The sequence below is a fragment of the Apium graveolens genome, chromosome 4 (genome assembly GCF_009905375.1).
Source record: "Apium graveolens cultivar Ventura chromosome 4, ASM990537v1, whole genome shotgun sequence".
Taxonomy (NCBI): Eukaryota; Viridiplantae; Streptophyta; class Magnoliopsida; order Apiales; family Apiaceae; genus Apium; species Apium graveolens.
Genome location: NC_133650.1, coordinates 315,072,361 through 315,098,791, shown reverse-complemented (window position 1 = coordinate 315,098,791; position 26,431 = coordinate 315,072,361). Strand labels below are relative to the sequence as shown.

The following is a 26,431-nucleotide window of genomic DNA, read 5'->3' as shown; positions in this document are numbered from 1 at the left end:
GGTAATTTAGGGATCGTTCCTGTTTTTCAAAAATCATCGAACCGGGACCCCAACGGGACGACAAACCCCACAAAATCGATGTTTTTATTTTTATAAAATTATTCGTATTTCAAATACCCTTTATTTTTGTATTTTTAAATTATTCGCAATTTTCGGGGAATTTTGACATTAATTTTGTATTTTATCGTTTTTAAAATTATTCCCCGTAATTATTATTTTGGGGCTTAATTATTGTAATTTAGGGATAAAAACACCCTTAATTTATTTTGGGGATATAATTTCAGAATTAATATAAATAGCTGAACAGGATTAATTTATTCATTTTATTTTATTAAAAATTCAGAAAATTCATAAACACCAAGAACAAGTTCTTGGGGGTGAAATCTTTTCTCTCAACTTCCAACACGGTTTTTGATCGATTCTGGAAACCAAATCAGACGTGCTAGTAACCAAAATCTTCCTCTCGAAGAGCGCTTTCCATTGATACCAATATCTTGATCTGAGGTACAGTAAATCGAAAAGTCGATTTTTATCTTTTTATTCTTGAAAATCGTATTTGTTTTTGGATGATTCTGGGTTGATTTTGATGTTACAGAGAGTTTTAGAATGATGTTTATGATCGATTTATGTATTTAGTTGCATCGTTTTAGTCCCGAATTATTGAAACCGCGTTCTTGAGTTTTGGGTTTTTTTGATTTGATTTTTCTGGTTGATTCTTGAATCCGGGTTAGTATTCGATGATGTAGTTAGGTTACAAATGACCCCAGCTTTATTTTGATGCTTGAAACGTTGTTTTTGGTGGAGATTTGATCGAATTCGGATTTTTCCGAATTGGTTCGCCGGAGGGGGATCGATTTTGATCGGAACTTGAGTTCCGGGATGATTTTGGACGAACTGAGAGTGCCAGGAGGGTTAGGGGATTGTTTAGAATGTTTTGGCTGAGAAAAACGGGGTGATTCGCGTGGTTTCGACTATCTAAGGGTCCTGCCGGAGCTCGACCGGAGTTCGAAGCTCACCGGCCGGTTTCTGGGTTTTCCCTGATTCCGGCGGTTTTCTTCAAGAATTCCGGTCGTGTTCTTGGACGGCCGCCCTTTGATCCATTTTCCGGTTATGCTTGCCCTGAGTTTCTGTTTCTATGTTTTTGTTTATTTTTAAATAAAAATTCATTTTTCTGTTATAAAATTATTTATTTAATTTCAAAAATCAATTACTTAATATCTGTAATTCTAAAAATTATTTTCTTAATTATTTTAAATTCCTAAAATTATTTTCTTTAATTATTTTCAAAAATATAATTTGATTTAATTATTTATAATTCATTTTAGTTAATTATTTATGAATTTAATTAATTGATTAAAAATCAATTAATCTTACTTATAAATAGTTAAATAAATGTAAATTATTTATAATTAATTCAAATAATTTCTAAAAAAAAAATTATTTTAAGGTTTTAAAAATTATATTTTGGTATTTAAAAATCAATTAATATTATTATTAATTGATTTAAATCTATTTATTCCTTATTTTATTCATAACAATTAAACCGTTCGTCCGTTTAATATGAAACGAACGCGTACAGACTCAGAAAAATATTGCGCTTCTAATAAAAATACTTTTGAGACCTAATTTCTTTTGTATTGCAATGTCATTTGATTTGTGTATCAGTTTTAGTCGGTATTTGGTCGGTAAATGCTAATATTGACCTAATTTTCATTCTGAACGCACTGAGACGTACCTTTTAATGATCTGACTTATGTGTCACATGAAATATGTGAGTACGTGTTATATGAATACCATGATTACGTGTTACGTGATATATATGCTATCTGTTACAGTTTTAAAAATGCCATGTTAGTTATAAACGGTCGGGTAGATGTCAAAACGTATAGTTACGTCGATTGAGTTTAGTTCTGTCAATTGAGATAGTCCTTTTGTTTATAGAATCGAGTAGCAAGGAGCGCAGTCAAGTGTTAGACGGAGATAGTAGCCAGCAGTTAGAAACAGAGTTAAAGTAAGAGGTTATTGAGCATACCAGGCAAGTACCCTAACTTCACTTATTGTTCAAGTGACGTTTATTTCGCATCATATTAAGCAATTATTTATATCATCACATATCATTCAAGTGGTATTGACTCTGAATTTATCCTTTCAATTTCTTTACTATTCTAAGTTCAGAATAGTTAAATATTTTTACATTTTGCTACAACTTACTCTATACGGCAAAGCTTTGAATTGAGATTAGCGAATAACTAATTGTTCTGGTTATTTCGCCATTGGTTGTTGAGAAAACTCCGGACCATGAGAAATGGGGAGTTATGTGGTTAAGGATGTCATTTGATTCGACTCCTTTGACGGACAATTGTTTTTATGGGTTGGATGGTTGCGTAAGAGGCCGTGGCGGCGGTCCAGTGTGAGCTATGTGTTATACAGGATATAACACCTTGCTAGGCCGATATGTGCCTTGGGTACCTTTTGTTTAGTTGGATATGCTTCGGCATACCGGTGTTGCTCCGCGGCTGATCACCGGCGGCAACACACCGTCGTTCGAGGATTCCAATCCCAAAACATAATATATTGCAAATGTTGTTTATTATCAAATTTATATCAGTTTTGATACTGTTCAGTTATTGTAGTTGGTTTTGTTCATCAGATATACTGTTGTTATTCCAAATCATAAGCTATTTACTACTTGCTGAGCATTTCTTTCGCTCATACTTGTTTCTTATCTTGATTCTTTCAGCTAGGCCAGGGCAAGCTTAAGTTCCAGGTCTGACCAGAGGTTATGTGTTTGTAAATAGTTGGTGTGTTTCCAGGTAGACAGTTTGGGATACTTAATTAGTCTAGAGGTTTGTAATAAAATTTGAATAAGTTGTAAAACTAATTAGACCATGGTTTGTAATAACAGTTGGTTTGTATTAGTGCCTGTTCCATACTATAACCTGTGATCGATCCAGTGCATTCAAGGGGTCGTATTTATTATATTATTCCGCTATGATTATTTTATTATAGTTTATTGGCTAGTGACCCCCAAATCTAGACCCCGGGTTTGGAGGGCGTCACAACTCATCTTTCCCAGCCACCGTCCATGCAACTCAAACTCGATTCTTCAACCAGAATCGTTCCTCGCGTCCTTCATATGATGGCTTACTTCCCACCCCTCCACATTGCTCCTCATCTCGTCTACCTCGCAAATATGAAGGTACTTGTCAGTGGTGTCGTACTCGAGGTCACTATGCATCTCAGTGTCCTGTCTTTAAGCAACTATTTTCTAATATTGTCTTTCCATCCGGACATACCACTACTCCCAGTGTTCGTCCCAATCGACAACCTCGTGTCACTCAACCTGGGCTTCAGGCTCCACAAGCCCATCAGTCTCCTCAAGTGCATGCTGCCACAACCATGTTCGCTCCCTCATCATCGTAGCTATTGGATAGTGGAGCATCACACCATGTCACTAATGATTTGAACAATCTAGCACTGCATGCTCCCTATGATGGCACTGATGAACTCGTTATTGGTGATGGGTCCTCACTTCCAATCTCTCATACTGGTTCTTTCCAAATTCTTACTCCATCTAAAACCTTTAATTTCTCTAATGTCTTATATGTCCCATCTATATCTCGCAATATTATATCTATATCTCAATTTTGTCGAGATAATAATGCTTTTATTGAATTCTTACCATCTTCTTTTTGTGCAAAGGAGCTTTTTACGGGGAAAATTCTTCTAAAGGGTCCAACCAAACAGGGCGTATATGAGTGGTGTCCCTCCTCTCCAACTATCAACTCTACAATAAAAGAATCGGTGTCTAATTGGCACCACCGTCTAGGCCATCCTTCCAGCTCCATCGTTAAGAGCTTATCTACTGTTTTCCCATTTCAAATTCCTAATATTTCCAGTTTACCATGTAATTCATGCAATATTAATAAAAGTCACAAACTTCCTTTCTTTACTTCTAGCCTTACTTCTCATGCTCTCCTTGACTTGATATTTTCTGATGTTTGGACATCTCCCATTTTATCATATGAAAACTACAAATATTATATCATTTTTGTTGATCACTTTACAAAATATATTTGGATTTATCCTTTAAAGCGAAAATCGGACACCTACTCCATATTTCTTCAATTTCGTGCCATAGTGGAAAAAAATTTTAATCGAAAAATAATACAATTCTTTTCTGATAATGGTGGTGAATATCAAAAACTTACTCTATATCTATCGATTAATGGCATATCTCACTTAACATCTCCGCCCCATACACCTGAACACAACGGCTATGCCGAACGTAGGCACCGTCATATAGTAGAAACTGGTCTAACTCTTCTTTCTTACGCCAACATGCATACGCGCTATTGGCCTATAGATTTTACTACAGCTATTTATCTAATAAATCGGCTTCCCACCCCGACTCTACAAAATCAATCTCCTTATCTCAAAATTTTTAAAGAGCCCCCCAGCTACAGAAAATTACGGAGTTTTGGATGCCTATGTTACCCTTGGCTCCGACCATACACCCATCACAAACTTGAACCCCGCTCATAAGCCTGTATTTTTGTAGGATATTCGGCTTCTCAAAGTGCATATCATTGTCTTGAACCGAAAACTAACAAAATATACACATCTCGTCATGTAAAATTTGTTGAAAATGAATTTCCTTTCATGGCATTGACAACTAACTCCTTCCCTACACAAAATATTAATCTTAATGACTGGTGTCCACTTATCTTATCTATTATGCCACCAACCCATCATGTCTCTACTAATTATAATCATCTAGTGTCCTCCTCCTCATCAGATTCTACATCCTCAAATAGTACAGTGCCTGACCAGGCCTCTCCCTCACCATCATCAAGTAACAAGTCATCATCTTCTGCATCTCCTTCATCATTATCATTCCCACCTTCCCCGCCTCAATCACCACCCACACGTAATATAGTCACTCGACTTCAAAATAATATTCGAAAACCCAATCCTAAATACAATATGCATCTTGCTATCTCTTCTCAACTTACTGAGCCTCGTACCATTTCTGAAGCTCTTAAACATCCTCAATGGAGGCAAGCTATGACTGATGAATATAACGCACTTACTCGAAATAATACATGGTGTTTGGTTCCTCCTCATCCTTTCACAAAATATTGTTGGGTGTAAATGGGTTCATAGAGTGAAATACAATGCTGATGGTTCTGTGGAACACCTTAAATCTCGATTGGTTGCCAAAGGTTTTCATCAAAGGCCTGGGATTGACTATTCAGACACCTTCAGTCCAGTAATCAAACCTGCTACGCTCAGACTCATCCTCTCTCTTGCAGTGTCCAGTGGTTGGTCTTTGCAACAACTTGATATAAATAATTCTTTCTTACAAGGTACTCTTACAGAAGATGTCTATATGTCTCAACCCCCTGGTTTCATTGATCCACAATTTCCAAATTACGTCTGTAAATTGATAAAAGCCATTTATGGTCTAAAACAGGCCCCTCGCGCCTGGTACAATGAACTCAAGTCATTTTTACTCAATTTCGGGTTTATAAAATCAATCTCGGATCCCTCACTATTTCTTTACAAAAAGGGAACAACCACAATATACCTTCTAGTATATGTAGATGATACTATCATCACTGGGCCTTCTTTTCCGCATCTTAATAGCTTCATTTCTACTCTCTCACAACGATTACCTCTTAAGGACCTTGGTCCACTTTCTTATTTTCTCGGTGTTGAAGTGGTGCCTACACCCTCTGGACTATTTTTAAATCAAACTAAATACATAACTGACATTCTCACTCGCTCGAATATGACCGGGGCAAAACCTACCAGCACCCCTAAGATTCTCACTCCTTCACTTACTCTCACCGGTGGTAAACCTCTAGCTTCTTCTACTGAATATCGAGCTCTTGTTGGTTCCTTGCAATATCTCTCTCTTACTCGACCCGATGTGGCTTTCTCGGTTAACAAGTTGTCTCAGTTTATGCATTGTCCTACAGATGATCATTGGCATGCTCTTAAAAGGCTACTACGTTATTTAAATGGTACTGCTCATCATGGTCTTTTATTTCGTTATGACTCTCCTCTGCAGCTTCATGCCTTTACCGATGCCGACTGGGCAGGTGACAAAGATCAATACATCTCCACTACTGGTTACATTACGTATCTTGGTAGTAACCCTATATTATGGAGTGCTAAAAAGCAAAGAGCTTTAGCTAGATCGTCTACTGAAGCTGAATTCAGGGCAGTAGCCGATACTACATCTGAAGTATTATGGTTAAAGTCATTAATGCTTGAGCTTGGTTATAATTCCGTGAACACTCCTCCTATTTATTGTGACAACCTGGGTGCTACACATTACTCAGCCAACCCAATATTTCACTCTCGTATGAAACATCTGGCATTAGCATTCCACTTTGTGTGTGAACAAGTTAATTTCGGATCAGTACGTGTGACTCATATATCAGGTGATGATCAATTGGCGGATGTTCTCACTAAACCCTTAATGGCTTCTCGCTTTCATTCTTTACTCTCCAAGATCGGACTTGTTCCTCGATCGTCCGTCTTGCGGGGGCGTATTAGAGATAATGAAGATCATGCTGATAAAAACAAATCAAGTCAAGATCAGTGTCACAATTAAGCAATGATTTAGTAGTTGTATATGTGTTGTAGTTTCCTTATGTAGTCTGCTAAAATATTGTCAGACTGATATCTGTGATAATGTAATTGATATAGCAGCTGTAAATTAGCAGTAATTATATATGTATTCATTGACAAGTGAATGATAATTATTCTTTCTCAATCTTTACACGTGTGTTATCAATTAGTAAAAAAGAAGAAGATGGGTATATTAGAAAAACTAACCATAAATAAGATTTTAAAAGATTGTTGAATCTTACCGGACTTACTCAATTATAGAATATATGTACTCTATAGTAAATAGTTGTTTTCACTTTGCATCCATTCGATTTCAACTTAATTTAAATTGGCTTAAGAACTTTAATTATATACAATATGCATCCCTTTGGGTTTCTATACTCTTACAATAACCTCCCTTAACCAATTTTCTGTCAATTTTGACCGTTAAATTTCGGTTGATTAGGGGTAAAATGGAGATAACACATATAAAATATTTGAATAAAACATTAATAAATTTAAAAAATATGGGAAAAATTAGTAAAATATAATGATTTTAAAAAAAAATTTGAATCAAGTGTTAAACCGATTTAAGACTTTTTTTAAAAAAATAATATTTTTTTAGTTTTTCTATTTAATTATTTTATCTTTAAAATATTCAAGTTAAATAATATTTTTTGATATATTTATAATTATTACACACATTATAAAATTTTTTATATAGATACTCGCACTATAAAAAAATAACCATATTTTTTACATTTTATTTTATAGTTTTTTTTGAATTTTTAATATTTTATACTTAATATCTCTATTTTACCCTTAGCCAATCGTTACTTAACGGTCAAAATTAACAAAAGTTAGTCCAAAGGTGGTCATTATAAAGATATGAAAATTTAAGGGATGCATATTGTATATAATTAAAGTTTTTTGACCCAATCCGCATTATGTTGAAACTAAAAGGATGCAAAGTGAAATTAATTCAAATATATATGAATAAATAACTATTCTAAAAATAATAACATATTAAATAATATTTTAATATTAAACACATCCAGTATTAGTTTGTTTAATTCTCGATTTTCGGTTATTTTTAAGTACTTTATGAGGTCCGATTCCTGATTTTTACCAAATCGATTTTTTCATTAATTACAAAATTTTCAAGATTTTTAAATCAGTTCCGATCATCCGAAAAATCTTGAGATCGGTGGGCCACATGAAGAATACAAACACAGTCGTGTATGGCGAGCGGAGCTCGCACCAGAAGAAAAAACAACACACCTGCCGATAAGCAAAAATCAAATCACAACACTCTCGCAAAGTCAATGTCCAAATCTATCAGCTCCTCATCTCTTTTCGCCTCTTTTAAAAAACACTTAATCTACATTCCCTTAATTATTATGCTTCTCGCTGCTTTATTTCTCTTGAGCATTTCATCGAACACTTTCAGTGCAATTAGATCTCGTACTGATTCTCCGAAGAATTATGTAGTTGAGGTTGTTAATGAGTTTCCTCATGATCCTAAAGCGTTCACTCAGGTTGATTTGAGAATCCTGGTTTGAGAACTCTCGTAAATGATCATATCGTTGTAGTTTAGTAATTTATGGATATGTATTTGATTGTCGGTGAAATTTGTATTTTAGTTTCGAAGTGAATGGGAATAGCTCTCGTTGATCGGGTTATGATTTTAGTGATTTATGTGTATGTACATGATTGTCGGTGAAATTTGTACTTTTAGTTTCGAAAGTGATGGCAATAATTCTCGTAAATGATAGTATCGTTTCATCGTGTGTTGATCGGTTGTGGTTTAGTGATTTATGTATATGTATATGTATATGATTGTCGGTGAAATTTGTGGTTAAGTTTTGAAATGAACGGAAATTTGATGATGGAGTGAGTTCTTTTTTTTTAATGTGTTTTGGGAAATTTAAATGTTTATGATGTTAGTGGAGTCAATGTTTTAGTAATATTGGGGAATGAGTTAACGAGCTGATTGTGTTACTATATTTGTTTGCTTTTAGGGGCTTTTGTATGGTGGAAATGATACCTTATTCGAGTCAACTGGTCTTTATGATCAGGTGAGCCGTTTTGTTTTGTCGATTTGCTATTTTAGGATATATTAGTAATAAAAGTAGCAATCTACTGCTGCTGTTTTATATGTGTATATATGTTTTGTTTTTGTTTCTTATTTTTTTTATATACTATATTGTGCGGCAATATTATGATTTATGACTGTTTGATTTTTGGTCTGCTAATAACCAGCCGTTGCCATTGCTTTCAGTCAACGGTTCGACGAGTAGCTATTCAGACTGGTGAGGTACAGCATTCTGATTTCATACATTTGCAGATGACAATGAGCGAAAATTGTTAAGGGTCTTTCAGATGAATATTTTTTTATGGTCTTTGTATGCAATTTGTTGGATTATATGGTTTCAATATATTTTATTTTTTCTTTTATCAACAGATTATGACCTTTCATAAAATGGAATCATCTTACTTTGGAGAGGGGTTAACTCTTCTCGGAGAAAGGTTTGTGAATGAATTTCTTTCATAACACTATTTTCCCTTTCTAGATGTTGATTTTTTTTTGTAGGTTGAGAATTGTTAGAAATTTAGATCCTAATAAGTAGTGATGTGTATTGTGAAATGTGTCAATTTTAGTAAAAAGGTAAATGTACAATGCAAATCACAACCATATAATATAACAATTATACTCTCTTTAAGACTTATCAAATCAGAGGTTACCTCTCGCAACAACCTTCCAGAATAAAGTACCCTGCAACAACAGGAACGATCTCATCTCCATCCAATCACCAAGATTTCTACCAAAAACAGGACCAAAACCATCACAGCGTTAACCATTATAAGAGCCACATCAGGCTTGAGCATGTTAGGAATGAAATCACCAAAGTCCTCCCAAAGAGGATGTGTCCATCCACTGCTCATAAGAAGCATATAAGAGTATTAAAAAAAACTCATCAGGCAACTGATGTGTCTGCTACAAATCTAGGAGCCATCACGGCCTTTGAAACTATTTTTGATTTTTGAATAAGGAGAAAGACTGAGTACCAAAAAGTCAAGGCCCTCCAAAGCCTCTTCTATAAGCGAAGCATTACTGAGTAGTTGAATTAGTGTATACGAAAAGAAACCTCTATTTGGTACAATAATATCCTTTCCGCACCCCGTTAAAATGCTGAAGTAATTATGTTTACCAAAAAAATGTGTTCATCCACCTCTAAGCCCTTACTCATCAACTGAACAAGATAGTTTCACCAACAACTTACCTTAATGAAGTGCAGGCTGCACATACCTCAAGGTAGTTCTCTTTGACCTCCCGCCTCCCACAAAATCTTTTCCTTGATGTATATGACAATAGCAGCAATATAATCACTGTACATGATCTAGATCTGGTTCAACTCCAACAAGACACGTGTAGGTACTCTCCAATCCATCTCACACCAGTGTATTCCGTGTCATTACTTGCACTTGAAAGATTATATTGTCCTCTTAAATCTTTGAATGAGAGATCACTACATCGACAGTATTACTTATTGATGTTATTGTCATAAGATCCTTAACTAACTCTTTTCAAAAGGGGCTTTTTTTGTAGGAATTTCTGTGGAACTTGAGATGTACTACTATACATTACTGTGTGATTAATAAGATGTGCAATTTTTTTTATCATGTGTTTATTTATTTCATTCACATGTATGATAATATTGGTGTAAAAGGTGAGGGTCCCAGATTCTGATGTAGAAACTCTATTCGCTTTTGTAGGTTATATCAAGTTACTTGGTTGAAGAAAATTGGTTTCATATATGACCGAAATGATTTCAGCAAAGTCTGTTCTTTTCACCTATTCCATGAATTCATAAGTTGTGTTTTTCATCATGCATGTTCTAGTGATTAGTATATGTATATATACATGCAATTTACTAATCTTAACGTGAGTTTTTACCATTAAGACCTAAATTTGGTGTAATTTTTCCATCTTGCCACTGAAAATTGAGATGTTTTAATTTGATTCCTTTTTTTTTTGTCTTCTAAATTTTATGATATTTCCAGAAGCCGAAGTTTGAATTATGCTAAAGCCACTACCTAGAAATATATGTAAATTGTAGTGGTAAAGAATATACATTAAAAGTACGGTGAGTCGGTGAACACTTATATTAAATGGTTGGTGATTCTGTGTCATCTTGACATTAACGTTCGTCACATTTATACTACCTCTTGCAGTTTTCTTAGTTACATTTGTTGTTATTATAATTGTTATATTAGGCTTTTGATATTTTTTGTCTAATGTCTGTTTTATTAAAATGACAAGCATGTTAAAAAGGTTTTGCAAGATATTGGTGCACTTAGCTGCTGTCTATGCATTATTGTATAAGTTGTTTAAAGTGGAGATGTGTAGAAAGATGAGCATGTCACATGATGTTACCATGTAAAAACAATTAGTTGAAATGGATAATTGCTACTATGTAAAAAAAAATTCTTTACTATCAAAATACACGAACTTTCAAATTGGATGCTTCATAGTAGGGATGTGTGACATGACAAACAGTCATATTTTACTCTCGTGATCGTATGTAATTAAAGTTGGATCAATTTTAGAATTAGGTGGACTATTAGAGGACAAGATAGCTAGGGCACTAAGTGAGATCTGAGACTTCAGCATATACACTTTTCTAAAGCTGCCACAAAAATGTTCTCAAAAGATATTATCTATATATGTTGAACTGGAAAGTACATTTTATGATTATCATCAATTTTCACACTGCACAATAATGATAAATTGCACTCCTGTTTTGCTGCCTTGTCTCTCTTTTAATTATTGTCTTCAGTACATCAACTTTATGAAGGTGACTCTGTTCTTCCTAGATGTAACTTTGAGCAAGACTTCAAGAGTAATATCTTGTGGTAATTCACACCATGATTTTTGCAGTTTAAGAGATTTACTCACCAGATGGAAGATGGTTGGGGGCTAGCTACTGACGGAAAATATTTATATGGAACTGATGGAAGCTCAACACTGTATCACATTGATCCACAAAATATGAAAGGTTTCGGCTACAACAAAAAACTTTCCTTTTCTTCTTAGACGGGTTTGTGTGCTGGAGGGGACCCGGGGGGTGGGGTGGAAGAGATAGTTTACTTATTGTCTCGTTAGTTAATTCTGTGTAAAGAATTTGGTATATTAAGGCATCATGGCTTTTCTGTGGTAAATCTGTATAGCTATTAAAGCATACATATGACGGAAGCTTGGATTCTTCCTTTTCCTCTTCACTGACTATATTTGTTTGTTTCTTGCTAAATGCTTCCGCCGTTGCAGTCATACAAAAACAAGTTGTCACCTATAATGGTCATGAAGTGCATAACCTCAATGAGCTGGAGTATATAGATGATGAAGTTTGGGCAAATGTTTGGCAGGTAAAATTCTGGGTTTTTAATTGTCTAACAAATTTCAGTTGCTTTCAATGATGTATTATAGTGGGCATTTTTCTATATTATTAGCTCTTAAATTTGTTGTGTGAGAGTTGTCCAGCACATAACACTTTAAAAGCAAAGAAAAAGTAGTATTATCGATCGGTATCTTGCAAATGAGCAACAAATTGCGTAAAATTGTTTTTTGCAGTCATATCTTCATCTCTGCTGCTTTAAATTGATAGTTACCCTCTGTTTAATTCAATGTAGTCGGCAGATGCCTGTTTGTTTGCTTTTCTTTGAAAATAACCTGTTAAGTTTATTTTATTTATTATCTGCTTACAAAGATAAAATTGTGTCATTTAAGATAATTTTTGTTGCATCTTCACGGATATATTTTTCACCTGACAATGTTGTAGTTTGAAATGCCTTAAACTTGTTTTCTCGATTTTTCGTGAAGTAGACTGATTGCATTGCTAAGATTTCACCAAAAGATGGCATTGTCCGTGAGTGGATTCTACTTCAAAGTTTAAGGTTTGTGTTTCAAAATTCCTTTAATAAAATATGTGTATTTATCTAATTATTTTAAGAAATTTCGCCTTAAATTTTAAACTACTAATTTCTTTACTGCTCCACAGAGAAGGATTACTGGCTTCTGGGAGAAAAGTAAGGATATTTTTTTGTTTGCTAACTTGCTGTTATTCAAACTTAGACTTCACAAGAATAGATGAAGGAGAATATAATTGATTTAATAGAAAAAGAACCTTTGAACTCTCTTTTTAAACTAATGCTTTGCTCCCTGTGTTTCAGAATTTTGATGTTTTGAATGGCATAGCATGGGATAAAGAGAAAAACAGAATTTTTGGTAAGCTGCTTATTATTTTACTTTACAGTAATATTTATTGGATAATGGTAATATGATTGTACTTGTGGTTAAGCTATATACAGCAGGGCCATTGTTACACTTTTATTCCTGCAGAGTGTGTTCAGTGTAAGCAACCTATTATTAGATCTGTTAGTTGCATGGTACTAATATTTAACAACACGTGGTTCTAGTAGGATATAATGGAAGTCTCTAGATCCCTGGAAAGGCATAAAAACAACACATTAAACTGCTAAGCTCAGATCTTTTACTCAAGCCATTGGTTTTTGGCTTTGTGCTGGTTTAAATTTGTTATTAACTAGTAAGCCAAATTTTAGTGACAGGAAAGCTTTGGCCAAAGCTATACGAAATAAAGCTGCTTCCTATGAAGAAAGAACTTCATGGAAACATTGGGGATATTTGCATGCCAAAGCGGTTTGTATTTGGGACTAGCTGAAATGATTAATATGTCAAAATTGAATGTCAGCCAAAAGTAGGCCGTGGATATAGAGATAGTCATACATCAACAAAACCGAATTAGCATGGACATCTAGTTCGCTGATTGGGCGGATATCCCTAACAATTTGTGAGAGAATGATTAATCTTATAACTATTTGTTCTTTTAGCTTTTTCATGGTATTACAAAATTACATTGGTACACCAAATTGTTAGATATTCCTGACAATTGGAGCTTACCTTTGAACAAAAGGAAAACCACATCCTGCATTAGCTGCTTGACAAGTTTACACGGTATCTTGTCTGTAGTAGAGTCCTTGTGCAAACCCGCTGCTTGTTTGCCAAAGCATTCACTGTCTAAACCTTGTTGGTGTCGTTCAGAGACGAGTTTGGAATCAGTAACGGGTAAGAAATTGAGGTCATTCATGTGTTTAGAATCAATTCTTAATCACAAAATTTAATAAAAAATTGAAGAAATTCCGTTCATCAGAAAGAACCAGTGGAGAATGTATTAGCTGACGATGTATTAGCTGTTTAATACTTTCTCCGTCCCACCGGATAGTTTACATTTGGGAACAGGGGATTGACACGCATTTTAAGCCTCCCGTAAAATATGGTTCTCTAAATAATTTTAATTTTTTTTTATTTTAAATAAAAATATAATATTTAAATTTTTATACAGATTTTTTTTAAAAATACATAAATTATAAAACTATATTTTATAATAGCCTTAAAATGCTTATCAAGTATGAGGTAAAAGTACGTAAAGAATCGAGTGAGACAGAAAGAGTAGCATAATAACTCGTGCCTCGCACGAGTCATTTTCTAGAGTTTTTTTTATGTGTCATGCAATTATAATATTTTTAGTTGTTTTCTTATTTGTTAATGTATAATATCTAATATATATCAAATACAAGTTGATTGTTTATTAATGTATTATTTTCATATAAGATATTACCAAATTATACAACGTTTCCAATATAGATCTTTAAGCAAACTATATATTTTGTTTGTGTTGTATAATTTGTAATTAATTAATAATATAAATAGGGTAGTCAGTGTATGTTTAAAACGAAATGATTAAATTTAATCAATAGAATGCCGTTAGTATTTTACAAAGAAAAAGTTAAAAATTAACATATACGTTAACAGAGTTGACAAAAAAATTTAAATTTTATTTAAATAAAATATATGTACTAGTCTATATTATTACTGAGTTCAATACTAAATTACAATTAACTTCCTCAATTTAAAAAAAATAAAAAATGCATAACTGAAGTCAAGTCAGAATGACTTGTAGTCATTATATACAATAATGTAAAATTTATACTAATGTTAATATGAAAGTTGATTTTAATAAAAAAATGTTAGTTTTTGAAATTCAACGTATGTATGGAAAAATGTTAGTTTTTTATTTACAATACTGTTAACAAAATAAGATTAAGTTATATGTGTGGTAAAATATCATATGTTATATTTCTTAGTAAATTAAGATGGTTTCAATTATTTATATGCTAAATATCTGATTAAAGTACATGTATAATCATTATTAACATCTAGTGAGGCAATTGATTACTTAATTATTCAAAATTTAAAATTATGGAATAAATAAATTGCAATAATGTATATATGGTATTCACATTATCACTGACAAACGATTTATATCTATTTTTACGGAACCGGATATCAATCATGGTTGTAACATAAAAATAAATTAAATATTGTAAAGACTTATTACCATATTCATGATTTTTTTAGAATTCGAAGGAAAAATTGTAATTATATCGTTATTTAAACCGTTTTTAAGTTTTTTTCATTATGATTCTAATATTTCTTTATATAATAATTTGATAACATTGTATACTATTCTCTTAAAATTAAATATTTTTCAATTCGATAAAGTTTTATAAATATTGGTTGAACTGATTAATTTCTTCAAATTATTAAATAATATATATTTTTTATTTAAATAGTATAAAATGCATTGAATCAAATGCTACAATATAGTATAGATATAACTTTTATTTGTATAATTAAAAAAATTAAAATAATTCAAAATATTTGTACAATATTATCTTGATCAATGAATATTGCTTATCTAAAAGAATTCTTTTTAAAAGCTAGCTTTTCTAAAGTGAAAAATGAAAAATAAATCGATTTAATATATTATCGTAGTTTTAACAAATCTCGTGAAATCTCATACCAAATTTCGAATATTTTTAAAATCGGGACAAGTACCAAAAATAATAATGCGTTACCAGTGAAGTTAGTAATTTTAATACAAATAATCAATTGACTTGATCCTATAAAAATCTCAAACACATTAATTTATATTAACATAAGATAGTAAAAAAATTTCACATTATTGGTAAGATATTCTCGCCGAGCTTGTAATTTAAATGTAATAAACGTATAAGGTGATGATGTTTTTCGCCCTGGTCATGTACTTAAATTTCGAGTATTTTTTGAATAATGAGCCAAATTTTGATTTCAAATTCGAAATAAACTATTATGCATTGACTCATTATAATTAGAAATTATCTAAATATATAAGCGAATCTATTTTCAATAGTTTTTTAGAAAATTATATATGTACATTTTAATTATTTTTTATAATAAAAATATTTTAAAAATATATGAGATATATTTTTAAACTAAAAAATGATTAATAAATAAGATAATAATCCACTTATGTATTGTGCCTAACTTTATATCTGGAATTCAATTATTTAAAAGTAACTGTAGAAATATTCAAGTAACTATATTTTATTTTACGGATTCAAGTAACTATCCTTAAAGTTAAATAAAATATTTATTTAGCACAATTATATATTATGCGTATGATAAAAAACACACGCGACAATATGGTGTAGTGGTATGAGGTTGTATAGGTAAATGAAGTATCCCGACTTCTATTTTCACAAAACATATCTTTTATATAAATATTAAAATCAGGGGTAATTTAGTTTTTTTAATGATATTTTTTAAACTCAGGAATATTATCACCCTCTTCTTTTATTATAACAATTGGATATATATAAAATTTACGGCAATGCACGGAGTTCGAAGTTAATGTTGGGGTTACGGACCGACCGAACTTTTGAGAAGTTAGGATTGTATTTGGTTGGGTTCAATTTTTGGGTATCGGTTTTGTTTTGTTTAGCCCTCATTCAAATTACAATAGATAGTAATGAAATTGCAATTTAAATAGATCCTCAGTATCTCTTAAATGGCTTTAGTAGTACAATAGAGGAGTGTCATCTCATGGAGTTGGATTTGAAAGGAGGAAATTATACGTGGGAGAAGAGTAGAGGAACTCAAAATTGGGTAAGAGAGAGATTAGATCGTGCTTTTGCTACTGAAGCTTGGTGGCATATGTTCCCTCTCTGCAATCTTACAGTGCACCACACTATTTGCTCTGATCATGAGCCAATCCTTCTTTAGCTTATTAGTACTTCGCATTCTAAGCAACAGTTTCGTTTTCGGTTTGAAAACACATGGCTTAAGGAAGATTCTTTCACTGTTGATGTGACTAATTTCTGGAAGTCTCTGAAACCTACTCATCTGATGCCAAAACTGATCTCAGTTTCTTCTTTTATGGCCAAATGGGGTTGTAATTTTTTTCATAAATTCCGGGATAAAGTCAAACACAAAAAAGAGGAGGTAAACCTGTACGCTGATTATGAAGATGAGGAGGGTGATCGTAAGTTTTTTGAAGCAACTAATCAGCTCAATGACCTCTTATTTCATGAGGAGGTGTATTGGAAGCAAAGGGCTAAAGCTTTTTGGCTTGAGGAAGGCGACTCGAATTCTAAATTCTTTCATGCTTTTGCTAATGCCAGAAAGAAAGTAAATCAAGTTACTCGGTTAAAGAATAACGATGGTGAGGTAATAGTTCAGCATGAAGAGATGTGCAACGTTGTCAAAGAGTATTTCAAAGCTGTTTTTGAAAATGCGGAAGTGGATCATGATGTTGAGCAATACAGTACTGCTGCAGTAATCACTAGTGATCAGAATGAAGTTCTAACTGCAGATTTCACTTATGAAGAGTTCTCAGATGCAGTCAAGCAGATGCACCCTGACAAAGCATCTGGGCCGGATGGACTAAACCCGGCATTTTTTCAGCATTTCTGGTCTATTATGGGGCATGATATTTTTCAGTGCTGCAACAATTGGATAAGAGAAGGTGTCTTCCCTACAGAGCTGAATGATACTAATATAGTCTTGATACCTAAAAAGACAATGCAGATAATATGAAGGATCTCCGTCCTATAGCACTCTGCAATGTGCTATATAAAATTTTAGCCAAGGTTCTGGCTAACAGGCTTAAATTGATTCTTGCAGGTGTTATCTCAGAAAACCAGTCAGCATTCGTCCCAGGGAGGAATATTACAGACAATGTTCTAGTGGCCTTCGAGGTCTTGCACTATATGAAACGTAATAATCGAAGTAATGATGGAGAGGTAGCCCTGAAATTGGACGTTAATAAGGCGTATGACAGAGTGGATTGGGGTTTTTTGAAAAATCAAATGAGGAGAATGGGTTTTTCTGAAAAATGGATTGGCTGGATCATGTTGTGTGTATCTACGGTTTCGTATTCGGTGTGCTTTAATGGCGATTATGTGGGGCCTATTAATCCCAAACGGGGTCTTCGACAGGGAGATCCTTTATCCCCAAATCTCTTTTTATTTTGTGTTGAAGGATTATCTTTATCTCTGAAGGAGGCTGCAGATGTTGGTAAGATCAAAGGTTGTAAAATCAGTGCTAACGCCCCAGGTGTGACCCACTTGCTGTTTGCTGATGACAGTTTTCTTTTTTATAATCCAACGTCTGAAGAAACTATGGAGATTAAGGCTATCTTGGAGAAATATGAGGAGCTTTCAGGTCAAGCAATAAATGTGCAAAAGTCAGGCATATTCTTTAGTACTAATGTTGGTCAAGACAAGCAAAATGAGATCAAGAATATTTTGGGAGTTAACAATGATCTGAGCACAGGTCATTATTTAGGTTTGTCTTCGTTGATTTGCAGATCTAAGAAGGCATTCTTTAGTTTTTTGAAGGAGCGTTTGAGGAAGAAAATTCATGGATGGAGTTCTAAATGTCTGTCAAATGCAGGGAAAGCAGTTCTTCTGCGTAATGTAGCTCAAGCAATTCCCACATACACCATGTCCTGTTTCCTTCTTCCAAAGTCATTGTGTCAAGAATTACAGCGTATGATGAATAGTTTTTGGTGGGGTTCTAGTAATAATTCTGGTAAAGGCATTTGGTGGCTTTCATGGGAGAATATGAGTATGTCAAAAAGCAGAGGAGGTATGGGATTTCGGGACTTGCATGGCTTTAATTTAGCTTTTCTAGGAAAACAATGTTGGAACTTTTTGAGCAATCCTGATTCTTTGGTTGCTCGTATATTCAAAGCCAAATATTTTCCTAATAGTACGTTATTTAATGATAGTCGAGGAGGAGGCTCGAGTTTTCTTTGGTCGGGACTCTGGCAAGCTAAAGAAACATTGAAGAAGGGATTTAGATGGATTCTCGGAGATGGGAAGAGTATTGATGTTTTTGAGGATGCTTGGTTAAGAGATAAAGTTGATTTTAGAGTGGAATCTGACATTAATGACAGAGGTGACATTGTTAAAGCAAGAGATCTGTTTGTTCCTGGTCTTAAAAAATGGGATAACCAAAAGGTGTATAGTTTGTTCTCAAACTGTGATACTGAGGCAATCTTAGCAACGCCTGTTCCCCAAACCCAGGTTAAAGATCGTGTGGCATGGGTTCACTCTGTGGATGGTAAGTATAGTGTGAAAACAGGCTATCAGTTTTGGCACAGTACTACAGGTTCTAATGAGCATAGAGAGTCTGGATGGAATCAGCTTTGGAGATTGGAAGTCCCTCAAAAAGTTAAAGTCTTTTTATGGAGGTTTGCTCGTAACAATGTGCCTGTTCGATATATGCTTCGAAGGAAAGGGGTGCTTTGTACTTTCAGCTGTCCAATGTGTGTGCATGATGTTGAACATTTGGCACACATTTTCCTTGATTGTGATTTTGCTAAGCAGTGTTGGAGAGTGATGGACCTAGAATTTGATTTTAGTAATGTGGAATATGCTTCAGAATGGCTGCTTCAGAAGTTCGTAGAAGAATCTCAGGACATTATGGTGAAAATAGCTACGGTGCTTTGGAGTATATGGTCAGCCAGAAATCAAAAAGTGTGGGAGAATAAGGTAATCTCAGCTCAACTTGCAGTAGATTGTAGTATGAAATACATATCAGAGTGGCAGAAAGCAAGAAAACGTAGGTTGGGAAGAATGGCCACTGGTGTTCATTGTGCAGGTAGGAGTACAACTCGATGGATTACTCCTGAGGAAGGTAAGCTGAAGTTGAATGTAGATGCATCTGTGTTTTCAGTGACATCTTCATTCTCTGTTGGTATGATTTTAAGAGACCATCGTGCTCGTTTATGAAATCTAGAAATGCAAGATGTGCTGGTGAGGTGCCAGTGTTTGAAGCTGAGGTGTGGGGGGTTTTGGAAGCACTAAAATGGATCCAATCTCTGCCGGTGACTGAAGTGGAAGTTGAATGTGATTCATTGCTTACTGTGACAACATTGAATAAGAGGACAGAGTATTGCCTTGAAGTTGGGTTCATTCTAGAGGAAAGCATCGCCATTCTTCGTTCTAGGCCTGATATTTCCGTCAAGTTTGTTAAGAAGCAAGCCAATAAGGTTGCCCATTTACTAGCTAGGGTTCCCTGTTTGGTTAATAGCTCCAATGATTTCCTGTCTCTTCCACCTAGTGTGTTGGAAACATTATTGTATGATTCTATTTTGCAGCAATAAAATCTTCCTTTTTTGTTCAAAAAAAAAACTAGAAAGGATAACTAGGTTAAAATTGAAAATTTTGAATATTTTGAATATTAGTATAAATATGAACATTTAAAATTTTTGTAAAAGGTCATTAGTTGTTATAATTGGGCTTTACATATTTTTTTGAGAAAATTTTGTGTCGTAATAAAGAAAATATTTCCCTATCTCAAGTTTAATAAAAGGTAGCTCTCAACATTGGGTCATAATAAAAAATCGTTATACTATCTCAAGTTTTACGAGAGGCAGGTCGTGTCGGCGATAGTTTTGAAATGAAAAGTGACCTTCAATCTATAGTTTTGGAAGTCAAGGCATTCGAGCAGGGATGAGTTTCTTGAAAGGTTTTGTAGACTGTGACTCGGTTCAGTTCGGGTTCCGATTCCGATTAGGTCCTAGATTGTTTTAATGATAATAAATTTATATGTTCAAGTAATTTTGAATATTGTAAAAATTGAAAGTTGGGTTAACTTGGTGGGCCTATCAAATTACGAGTACTCGGATTAATAGGAGGGTGTAATCAGAATGAGTACTTGGAATCGAATGCATTCAAAATAAATTTTATGAATTAAACAATTAGTATATTAATGCATCATAGTATAAATTCTACAAGCTCAGTTTTTTTCCAATTATTTACGTTTCTGAGAGAGTGTGCGACACGCATTAAGGTGCATAAAAGTGTAGTTATGTAACTTGTTTTAACAAGTTTTTTTCTGAAAAAAAAGTTGAATGTTTAAATTTTTGTTCAGAAAAAAAATTGTAAACAAAATTGACAAAACTAAATTTATATGCACCTTAAAATACGTGTCGGACACTCTCTCAGAAATGTAAACAATTGGAAAGGACGAAGGAAGTATACTACAAATCAACCGAAACAATACATATCACTCTTATTCTTATCAATATATATTTTCCTAAATAACAAAAAACAAGAATCATTTTTTAGTTCATATCCGATGGTTGAAAACCGAGAATAACATGAGTCCTAGCCTCAGAATGATGAAAATCGTCAACTTTTTTACATAATCGGAATTATATAGACGATACGGTAATATGGCATGATAAATGAGTGAAATTTAGAGAGCTTTTCAAAAATTAGGTTATTATGTTGGTTCAATTTTATTTTTATTTTTAAATTTTTAATGTATAATCTGAGTCGGACTGAGTTTGGATCCGATTTTTGTCGAGTTTGACCCGAGTTATGCTCAAAATCGGGTTACTACCTGATTAGTGAAAAATCAGCTCGGAAATGAGTCCATGTTATCGGCATAGTCAGCCAAGATTTAAAACACTTGTAATTTTAAATATGTTATTTGAGGAGGTTATTTAGTGAAGTGTAATAAAAAATGAATATTATACATCTTTGAATATTAATATCTGATTATTAAAATTTGATTTCACTTAATCTTTTGTTCTTTTATTTTAGATAATGAGTTGTTTATTATGCTAGGAAATTTGTTTATTTTCTAACTTGTACGCGGTCTCGTATTATTTACAAAATTTTAAACATTGTTGGAAAATAAAAAAGAATTTCATAATTACGCTTTAAGTTCCTAATTTTTTATATATAAGATTTGACAATTGTATTAAATACCGATTTTTTTTCGAAAATCAAGTTAAGTTAGATTTCATGTACGCAAAAAGCCGAAGTATAGTGGCGCAAACGTAACCAACTTGAATAGTCTATTATTCCACCAAAATATCATGATTTGGTGAGAATTTAGTTGTAATACTTTGCCACTAAATTTGGGGTATGAATGTTACATAAGATTTTTTACATCAATTTAATATAGTGCACGTTTTATTTTAATATTTGGTAAGATTTTAGTGATATGTTTGAATTATTTTTTTCGAATTTAGAAATACATGAATATTTAACCAAAAGATAAAAATTCAAATCATCGGATTATCATATATCTCATCCATACGCACGATAACAAAATATTATTATAATTTGATTTGACCATAACCGCTTTTGCAAATAAAATCCACACAATTTATTTTTGCTTCTTCGTCCTATAAAAAGTCATCCTATAAAGAAAGTAGCCAACGTAAAACTGGAAGTATTAACAGTGTTAATTTCCAGATCGAGCAATGCAATCATTGGCACAATCACTCATAACACATTCCTCCAATCTCTTGATATCTGTAACATGCAAAAACAAATCATATTTTTTGTGTTATATATATGTTCATAAATATTACACACATATACATACGTGTGTGTAATTTTTATCAATAATAAAATTATGATGCATATTGAAATAATAAATAATATTAAATATAATATATTAGTTACCTGAGCCAGTAAATTTGGAGCAATTAAATTGAGCACATGTAGACGTGCACATTAGGACTTTTTCTGATACAGTTGAGAAATCCTTACACTTATGTATACATTTCGCAAGACAGATAGGCGTATGCCATCCCTCACCCTTGCATGATGCTCTGCATTCAGCAACGCATGTCACTGAAACAAAATCTATATGATCAAAACCGCTGTTATTATAAGTAGTTGATGTTGTAATCACTATCATTTCTAACACCAGAATCATAATAATAAGTTTCGCAATATGGTTTACTTCCATTGAGCCTTATATATATGTATATACTATTATATTATGTTATATCAGATTGTTTTTTGGTTGAAATGAAAACATAGCACACTGTTCCTCTCAATTTATACGCTTTATGAAATATTAGATACTGATTATGTCCAGATTATAATATCATTTATTTTAATAATCTCAATTTATATGCTTTATGAAATATTAGATACTGGTTATGTCCAGATTATAATATCATTTATTTTGTTGATTGCATATTCAGATTATGTTTAGATTTTTGTTAATCCACAAAGATGTTAAATTTTGAATATTTATTGATACCCACATAAAAAGGAAATATTCTTATTTTAAAAAGGAGTTGTGCACACCCTCAGCACACTCTTATTAAAATTAAGACCAAAATATCGTAACTCAACATGAAAATAGGTTAGAATTAAATATGTAAACAAGAGTATTTTGGTCCTAATATAATAAGAAGGCGTGCACAAGTAGATAAAGGTGTGCACATATGAGCTGCCTATAAAAATTAAGTGTCTTTCAAATGAGTAGTGCTAGAGGTACAAAAATAACTCTCAAAATAACTCTCAAACACACATGACATGTTTTAATTGATGTGACTCATATTAACATACATGGGATCCATTACATTGATGAACAATCAACCAACCAATCTCACTTTTTGGGAAAGTTTTGAGAATTTTTTTGGGACCCAAATTTACTATCTTTTAAAAAGATATAATATGCACATTAATATTGTGAATTGTACTTTTTAAAATTTATATTGTTTTTTATAGAATTGTTAAATCTTTTGTTATAATGAATTCATTTCCTATTGATTGTTAGCATATGTAATATATGCCACAATGTGTTTTAATCTTTTTCTAGTTGAATGTATTATTATAATTTTTTGTCAATAAAGTTGATCGTTGATAGTCAATACTAAAAAATGGAAGTATTAATCTATCTATTATATATACAGTACAACAACAAGGGGCTTGATGAGCAATTTAATTCAGATGACGATTATGCCCCTTCATTAATATGTATATAATATTTATTTCACACTTATTCTCACAATAAATATTTATTAAATGACGCATCACTAATATTTATTTTACACTTATTTTCACAATTAATATATATTAAATGACGCATCATTAATATACTTCATTATTATGATTGTGTATTTAATTATAAATATACAATAATTTAATTATACATGTATTATTTATTATTTATTTAACTCAGTCATTCATGTGTTAAAATTTATTAAATTTGCATGATTAATATACATTTATACATACATATTCACACATACATACACACATGCATACATGTGTATATGTATTAGGGGGAAAAATGAGTACTCAAATTGAATAATCGACATGAATACTAATATTTAATTCATATGATTATTATGCCTCTACATTAATGTCTATATAATATTTCTTTCGAACTTATTCTCACAATTAATATATATTATGCTTCATTATTATGTATGTGTATTTATTTATAATATATATACTTTATTTAAATAACATTATGTAAGGGTGAAGGACAAATTTAGCCTATTTTTACACAAAATTAACAAAAATGACCAATTTCTGAAAAGTTGGCCAACTTAGCCGACGGGATTGCCAACTGTTAGTGGAGTATTCACTTTATACGAGATACCCAACTGCCAGTGGAGTATCCCATATATGAAATACCCAACTACCAGTGGAATATCTTATACAAATTGGGATACCCAACTGACAGTGGAGTACTCAATCGGCTAAAATTGGCCACTTTTTTTAGAATGACTATTTTTGTTAATTTTTTTCAAAAATTGGCTATTTTTGTTATTTTTTCATTATGTAACTCATTTATAATTTGTTAAACCTTTAATTTAATGTGCATGTATTATTCATTTTACTCAGTCATTCATTTGTGTAAATCAATTAAATTTGCATGATTAATATACATAATGTTATGCCCGCTTTCGGTCATGGGCCCTAAACAGGTCCCTTTAGATGCTTTGAATAGCTGGACTATCATGTGTGGGCTAGAATCATGGGCCAATGCGAGCTGGGCTCGTGGTGTGTGAGCTGGGCTCACGTGACCACATGCGAGCTGGGCTCGTGACATACGAGCTGGGCTCGTGACACGCGAGCTGGGTCACGCCCGTAAGGTAGGCTCATACTTGTCGATTGGGCTCTCATATGCGAAGAAGGCTCAAGTGACGATACTCGAGCTGGGCTCGGTTGTCCACACGCAGGCTGGGCCCATGAGCTCACATCTAATGGAGTTAAAGATAATATTGTATTTATTAATTAAAAATGAAGGCGGTGCGGGCCGAGGCCGCCGGGCCGGACCGCATTAGAGGACTTTGTGCTTGATATGGAAAGTAACTCATAGATGATTGAGTTGCTCATAGATTTCGGGGCCGACACGGGTTGTTCCTACAATCACGGGAAGGATTGCGGAGATGCCGCGAGATTGTAGGAAGCGTGTGGAGCCGGTTGAGATTTACGTGACTAAATTGGCTGAAGGCCTGACTCTATCATGGGCTTGGGCTGCACGGGCTGAAGAGTCCTAACCCTAACCTATGTGACTTGTTCCCCAAGAACTACGTGAGGCTTGATCCCTATAAATAGGGTACGTAGGCACTTGTATGAGACATGAGTCGACACTTGACAAAGAATAACAAACCCTATTCTTTCTTAAGGAGTCAACATACAAGCTCAGCCACCACCAAACAACCTTCCTCTGCCCTCAAACACCGTCCTTGATCTTTGTTCCGCCCATTAACCTCCACAACACTGTTATACGAAATTCTCCCTATAACATTTGGCGCTAGAAGGAGGGGCCTCGTTCATCTTAGGGAGAAAGATGACCAAAGAAAACAAGCAAGCGGCGACACCAGGGAGCGGAGGCAAGAAGAAGGACCCTACTGAGGTCGAACACACGCCCCCAGAGAATCAGGCGCCACCTCCACCAATTGCAACCGTGGACGGGCAGGCTGTGATGATGTATCTCGAAGGGCTGGACGATCAGATGAATCAGATCAACGCCCGAATGTCAAAGGTAGAAAGAAGCTCGGTCCGGAACACCAAGCGTAAGGCTCGCCGCCTCAAGGTCTCACAGCGTAGCTGGAAGGGCAAAGGCCCTCAGAAGAAGCTGATCCACGATTTTGATGACGTGGCAACCGAGACCAAGCAGAAGAAAGAAACATCACGCGAAAAGGAAGATATACCCCGAGGCCATGATGAGCGGGGCAGCCAGATCTCTACGAGATCGGGGCAGAAGCCAGCTTCATCTGAGGCAAGGTCAACTAGCGTGCTAGACCGAGTGGGTAAAAAACTAAGCGAGCATGACCTCAGGCTCAAATTGGAGAATTGTAAGAAGGAGAGAGAAGAGAAAGAGCCCGTAGATCAGAGAGGCTCGGAAAGGGAACGGGCAGCGACCCCTACAGAAAGACGTCAACACACCTCGCCCAGGAGGGAGGAGCGACGTAGACGCAGAGACAACCGTGAAGAGGAGTCGCAGGCGCGAGCTGGAGGAGGGGGACGCCGCGAATGACCTCAGGGCTCACACCATTCGAGTAATGCGGGTGGTGACAGAGAAGGAGAAGTTGTTAGGGTAAGGGACCTGAGAAGGATCTTAGATGAG

At 33.9% G+C, this 26,431-nt stretch overlaps 1 protein-coding gene across 3 annotated transcripts; it reads left to right on the top strand.

The window, feature by feature from the left end:
* Nucleotides 1–7,794: 7,794 nt before the first annotated feature.
* LOC141721848 (glutaminyl-peptide cyclotransferase-like) lies at nucleotides 7,795–13,529 on the top strand. Of its 3 annotated transcripts, none has more exons than XM_074524979.1 (11): nucleotides 7,795–8,159; nucleotides 8,643–8,699; nucleotides 8,903–8,938; nucleotides 9,086–9,150; nucleotides 10,399–10,462; nucleotides 11,564–11,681; nucleotides 11,951–12,048; nucleotides 12,506–12,576; nucleotides 12,686–12,708; nucleotides 12,853–12,907; nucleotides 13,243–13,326. In XM_074524979.1, the coding sequence occupies exons 1-10, from the start codon at nucleotides 7,863–7,865 to the stop codon at nucleotides 12,858–12,860; spliced, it is 837 nt and encodes a 278-aa protein (XP_074381080.1). In that variant the 5' UTR covers nucleotides 7,795–7,862; the 3' UTR covers nucleotides 12,861–12,907; nucleotides 13,243–13,326. The 3 variants fall into 3 exon arrangements, with proteins under 3 accessions (XP_074381080.1, XP_074381079.1, XP_074381081.1); XM_074524978.1 differs by having other exon boundaries at nucleotides 7,798–8,159; nucleotides 12,681–12,708; nucleotides 13,243–13,529; XM_074524980.1 differs by having other exon boundaries at nucleotides 7,984–8,159; nucleotides 8,884–8,938; nucleotides 12,681–12,708; nucleotides 13,243–13,529.
* Nucleotides 13,530–26,431: the final 12,902 nt, after the last annotated feature.

What these genes read in the sequence shown, in the direction of transcription:
- LOC141721848 (XM_074524978.1), top strand. Translation starts at nt 7,863, where the DNA reads ATGGCGAGCGGAGCTCGCACCAGAAGAAAAAACAACACACCTGCCGAT. An exon ending in ATCCTAAAGCGTTCACTCAG is followed by an intron (nt 8,160 to 8,642) that starts GTTGATTTGAGA and finishes GTTTGCTTTTAG; the next exon opens with GGGCTTTTGTATGGTGGAAA. An exon ending in TTAACTCTTCTCGGAGAAAG is followed by an intron (nt 9,151 to 10,398) that starts GTTTGTGAATGA and finishes TCGCTTTTGTAG; the next exon opens with GTTATATCAAGTTACTTGGT.